Raw genomic sequence first — 5,989 nt, 5'->3', positions numbered from 1 at the left:
GATACCATGCAACTCCCCAGGTGCTTACGTTGCTCGATGATGAGGGTCCTTTGTTCCTAGCAGGCTTTGGGCTCTCCATAGAATAATATAATTGCCTGCCAATTTTATCGCTTTACTAAAAGCAAGCAACGACAGCTAGATCATGAACAAGAACTCGATGGGGTTGTGGTAGGGCGGGAAAAATCCATGCCGATATTATTTGCATGTGTGCAGCCTTACTGTCCAGACTCACTATCAGTGTCTATTGCACCCATATAAAAGCGTTTGCAGCTTTACTTATTCAACACTCGTTTGCTGGCTTAGACGGCTGCTTGGGGACAAATAAACAGCAAAATACGTTTTGAACATCACAAGCATCACCAACATTACCAATGTGATGGCCAACGTTCTCTCGAGACGCCTCAGCAATTCATTGTTGCGAAAAACAACCTCACTTGTCGGCGATCTTCCACTGTTCCAATCAGGACTTCTGGAGTATTATGCCTTTGACACCCATAAAATCGCTACGATTGTTAAAAAAGATAATGACGAAACGTTGAAGCAGCACCACGTTGCAGCTATCCTGTTATGGTTCGAAGACACGGCGACTCCTGCATTTGCACACTCCAACTTTGCTCCGTTTTATCCCTTCATGCAAGGGAAATGATCATGTTCGTTGGGATAGGCTAGATTTACACTGCATCAATAACTTTGACGGTTCCTTTTATAGCCCGGCATGCAACCCGTGGCAGAGAACTAGGCATCGTCATGCCGGTTTTTCAGCAACTGAGGCCGCACACTTCTCCTACAGCCGACCTGTTGCAAAGCCATCCTAAAGGAGTTTGGACTAAATTGACTATCGACGTTTTTGTTGAACTGCCGAAGATCTGGGCCAAGGATAGCATTTACGTCGGTCTCCATAGCCTCAGCAGAACTGCCTACTTCATCCCTTGCTTCAGCGCCATCATGGACTCACGATGTGTCGCTTCTCTCCTCTGTAGCCCCCTTCGCTCTGCTGCAGCCTGCATGGAAGCTTTCAATTGCCCTCGTGCGCCTTTGTAACTCGCCAAGCAACCTGATTCTGGTGGGCCCAGTCCCGTTGCTTAGATTCCGTGGATTTTACCTGCGCTGTGGGTTTTGAAAACCAGAACCGATATTTCCTAGCATAACACTGTACTTGTGCGCTCCCTCCTTGACCTTCTTCAATTCTAATAAACTTTAATATTGAGCCGGTATCGACATAATCCGTTATCGGCCTTTAACGGGAGCTCGGGGTGCAGTAATCCCTACATGCAGGCTACTTCGACAACATGAGTATAGCCTCCATCGCGCTGTTTCGCAATGCAATGAACATGCTGCAAGGAACACTCGGTTCTCTTGATCGGGGGATGCAAAGCGAGGTATATCTTCCACTGACTAATCATATATTCGAGTACTTACCTCTCCTGCCGGTCGTCATACGTCTTTGGTCTAGATAACCTCATCGACGCATCCATGTACATTATGTCGGCCGACATATGTAATTCTAGCAGCTGTGGAGCTACTGTGCTCACACCAGCTTGCAAGCCGGCCTTTGCCGCCCCAGCAGGCGTTATATTACGCCATACTTACATCGCGAGAGGGGCGACAAACAAGGACAACTGTGATGCGGCGACCCAGCGACGTGTTCACTCACATAAGCAATACTTTTATTGCAGCTATTGGAGCTGGCACCATTAAAGTGAGAGGAAAGGGGACTATGCTCAGGTAGGCCTAATCTGAGGAAGCACGCTATGCGGAAGGGAGGCTGAGACTGAGCAACGCATCTGATAAAGTGCTCAAATGCCCGTATTTGCATCCACTCAAAAACAATTAGGGCCAATCATTCGCCCTTTTCTGTCTAAACCAAAAGCGGTGGAAGGCAGAAAATGAAGCAGGGGCAACTCGGATGCGCACGCCTATGAAGTCCTCAGCAGGCCCGCAAAGCCCCCAGTGCAAGCCCTCAATACCGCTTGGAAGCAGTCCCACAAATGTTCCCTCGTCCACATGCCTCTCAGATCGAAGCCTTCAGGCGTCAATAACACCACTGCCCCTTTCATGAAGCCCGATGAATTTTGCAGCTCCTGCTCCTTGGAGGTCTTTGCCTCACACTTCATCTGAAGTGATGAGGCACCGGGGTCGCCAGCGAAGGTCTGTCGCACCTAAATTGTGGCGAGTGGCTGGGCGTCCCTATACAAGCAGAGCGGGGATCTACAGTCGTATTGGACGCCAATAAAGAAGCCAAGGATCTTCGAAGGGGAGGGTGGCTCAATTTCAAATGAGCACAGCCCCCTGAACCGGTCCACGAAGCCATCAGACAGCCTCCACTACCACAGCTGTAGCCGAGTCCCCACCATTCGAAATAACTGCGCAGCCATACGTCAGTTCGCGGGCCCTCAGGGCACATATGAGCGAGAGAAGCATCCTGGTTCCTGTCATGCCTGCGCAGAGACGAAGAAACAAGAAGCCATATAAGTGGGTTCTTCCTTTCGCTCTACACGAAGACAGTAGCAGATGTCGCGAGATTCACCTATGGGGAAGAGACGCAGTTCCCCATATGACTGAAGGGCTAAGAACGACCGCGAAGTACCAGGCAAACTGCAAAGGCTGCCAGTACGCCTCGGAAATTCAGAAGGCCTTACCCATCGGGTGCCCAAGACTGATTGCACCGCCATGAGTGTTGACTGTGGTTTGGCAGAGGCCTAGGCGATGCATTAGAAGCAGTGGAAGGGCAGCATATGCCTCGTGAATTTCGTACAAGTCGCTCTAACAAAGAAAAACCAGACAGCAGACAAACAGACGATCTGTTACTTACGCAATCGGCAAAAAGCCGCATAATAAGTGCCAAAAGGAGAGGCATAGGCTACAGACATTGGGAAAACAAAACAAGTCTGATTGCGCATGGTATTGCACCACCTGCAGTAGATAGAATCAGCAAAGACAGAACATATAGGGGCTGCGGAAAACGGGTGGTGGCAGAAAGTTTCTAGAGAGAGCAACATTTATGGCGCATATCACTTGCCCGCTGCAGGCCAGCAAGGCTCAAGGCCCTTTTCAACGCCTCCTCCGAGGCTCCCGCCAAGTCCGCTGAGTCTCCAGCAGCGTCCGCGAACGACAGAATCCTGCAACCCCCCAGCAACATAAACTGAGGCTTCAGACCTCTAGGACCCTCCCAAAGCCAGAAGTCCATTTATTTTGGGGGCCTAGAGGCTGAGGGAATATTTGCCTTAGACGCTTCCCTGTCGCTTGCAGTAGTCATTCCGCCTTCTACAACTACTGGAGCTTAAGGGATTGCTGATTACGTGCACGGGCACTGGCAGCGAGGCCTCCACAAATTCCCTTGTCAGGTGGGGCCTCTGTTACTCGATGGGCAAGTGTTAGCAGAAGCAACAATATTCCAACGGGATGAGCGCAGCTGGCTTACTTAGCAATGGGCCTTAGGCCCCTGCCTCTTGTCTCTTCCTCTGCTCCCAACACCACGGCTGCTGCCCCATCTCCAAGCTTAAAAGAATTCTCAGGGGTCAGCAGGCCTGTAGAGCCGAAGACTGGGCGCGCGGAAGCCACGCGATCCAGCTGCAGACGGCCGACCTCCTCGTCCTCGTGAAGCACTGAGCCCCGCTGCTGTACCTTCTGCTGCTGTTGACGGGCCCTTGTTGTGTGCTCCTGCAGCTGCGGCAGTGCGGCAGAGAAACCCTCAATGCGCGTAGGAACCTCTGATGCAGAACGTCGCACACAATCTCATGCCATCTGCCTCAGCCGCAAGAGCAGGCGGGAAAAGCCTCCTTATGGGCTTCTATTCCCCCTGCCTCGCATGCCAGGCATCCCCTTGTGCCTCTTTTCCTTTTCCCCTTACATAAGCTTTCTTCCCCCAAGCAACCTAGGCAGTGGCTTGGTTGCACTTCGTTGTGCACATGAATGTGTGCGTATGCGTGCGTGTGTGTGTGTGTGTGTGTCTGTGTCTGTGTGTACGCATATGTGCAGCTGACCAGGGGAGATCGTAGACACAGGGCGGAGTCCCTCGAGCCTAAAGAGGCCCTGGCTCATTGCGTCTGCAGCCCTCTTGAAGCTCTCGACTGCGTAGCCATCACATGCCGCTCTGGTGATCCCCAAGCGGGAAGCGGCTGCGTCTGCATGCTGAAGAGACACCAGAAAAAGCAAACGGAAGCCTAGAAATGAGGGCACATGCTGCACTGCAAACGCATCATCCATCTCACCCCGCACCAACACAGTCATGTCGTGTCTGCATCGTTTGACACTGCCCTGTAACCCGGCTCACACCGATTCCATGGGTAAATGCGGCCACGTAGGAAGCAAAGTAGAAGGTTAAAAGGAGGAAGAGCGCTATGGAGGGTATCTAAGGTGGGGGAAAGGTGCGAGGCTGGAGAGAAGCAAGAGCGCACACAAACACACTGCCAAATAGCTTCCGGATCTTGCATCTATTAGGCCATCAAGAACCAGCGAATCGATAAGGGCCCCGTCTCCTAGAGGGTACCCGCCCTCCCGTGTCTTCCTGCACAGGAAAGCGTCAGACGGGCGGGAAAAGGCAAAATGCATACGAGCTCTCAGCGCAGATCTGATAACATGTACAGAGAGGCTCTGCCCAGTCAAATGCACCGATTCGTTTGCAAGCGTTCTTTATTATATCAGAAGGAAGCCTCTGAAAGTATGGGGTGGGTAAGGCGCCGAGGAATGATTTTTAGGGCCCCTTTGTGTAGTAAACGAAACCTCTTCTCTATTCTAAAGGCCCGGTATATATGATATAAGATGCCCTAGCGGCTAAAGCACAGATGTCTTCTTTGAGCAGTCCTTTCCTCTATAACCCTCTTCAAGTCACATATGCCAACTGTTTCTCATACACTGCCATTCAGCCAGCGGAGACCAGGGGAATCCCCAACACATTAACGCCATCAATCCCTCCCCTGCTGCGCCGCCTTAAATTAAGCTAGCTTTAGCAGCACCCAGTGAAAAAAATGAATCACCCTGGGGGTGTCTTGCACCCGCATCCGTTGACGCCCCCCTATGGTGCAATCGAGAACCACTTGCAGCCAGCGAAGGAGAGCTCTGGGTGTGTGGCTTACAGAAGAAGGTGCGGAGCTGTGCTAGTTGACTCGACACCAGTAGCCAAAGCGAGGTGTACCTCTCCTAGGGAAATGGATGCAGCGGCGAGGGTCACAGCCTTGAGGCCCGACGCACAGCCGCTGTCCACTCGATAGATAGGTGCACTAGGCGCAAGCCCTGGAAAGACATCCAACCCATAATCCTGGCTTCAAAAAGCTACAATGAAGCAGTCGTGCCCCACAAGAAGTGAGCCAGTAGCGACATTCACACGGTGGTTAACGGATAAAAAGACTGCGAAGCACTACCCAGACGACGCCCTAAGGTGCTGCTGCCTCAGTAAAGAATGAACGATAAAACACAATACAGTGGGGTCAACTCAGGAGAGGAAAGAGAAGAGATCTTGTTGCCGCAAGGTGAGGGTGTGTGCTAGTTTGTTACCTGCTGAGGACATGGCTTGCCGATGCGCCTCCCTTCCCTGTCCCGCTGTAAGTGCCTGCCCCACAACACAGTTCTGAATCTCAGAGGGCGCGATCCCAGAGCGCTGGAGAGCCCCCGCAGCGGCAGCAGTCGCAAGCCGGGCAGGGGGAACCCCCCGCAGTGACCCTAGGAAGCTGCCGATTGGGGTCCTAGCTCCTCCCAACACAACAACGCCCCTCGTGAGGAAGCGACGCTTCATTAAGATGAGTACAGAAAAAACAAAAATGACGCAAATTACCAGGAAAGTTTCTATCCTAGATGAAAGGCCAGAACCAGGGAGCGGGGCCGTAGTTCAAGGCCTGAGGCCCTTCGGCAATACTCGTGGGTACGGGGTTTTTGCTCATTAAGAAGAAGAGGACAAAGAGGATAATACCTTAAGCCCCCCAAACATTTCAGAATCAACTACCTTCTAGAGAACTATGGGGGATCTTTTCCTTGTGCCGCTGCCGACCGCGCT

The 5,989-nt window shown here is 52.0% G+C and overlaps 1 protein-coding gene across 1 annotated transcript; it reads right to left on the bottom strand.

Moving 5' to 3' along the window:
- Window positions 1–2,310: 2,310 nt before the first annotated feature.
- On the bottom strand, window positions 2,311–5,731 carry LOC34624076 (acetyl-CoA acetyltransferase, cytosolic 1). The gene is given in 8 exon segments (XM_026334386.1): window positions 2,311–2,438; window positions 2,640–2,779; window positions 3,015–3,119; window positions 3,422–3,710; window positions 3,984–4,187; window positions 4,443–4,507; window positions 5,076–5,232; window positions 5,494–5,731. Coding segments are annotated over 8 exon segments (1,326 nt in total).
- Between the last annotated feature and the right edge of the window lie 258 nt (window positions 5,732–5,989).

This window comes from Cyclospora cayetanensis, unplaced genomic scaffold, assembly GCF_002999335.1.
Source record: "Cyclospora cayetanensis isolate NF1_C8 unplaced genomic scaffold, CcayRef3 CcayRef3_contig_404, whole genome shotgun sequence".
In the NCBI taxonomy this organism is placed as follows: Eukaryota; Apicomplexa; class Conoidasida; order Eucoccidiorida; family Eimeriidae; genus Cyclospora; species Cyclospora cayetanensis.
Note: the sequence above shows the minus strand (reverse complement) of the source record. Positions and strands in the feature narration are given on the sequence as shown.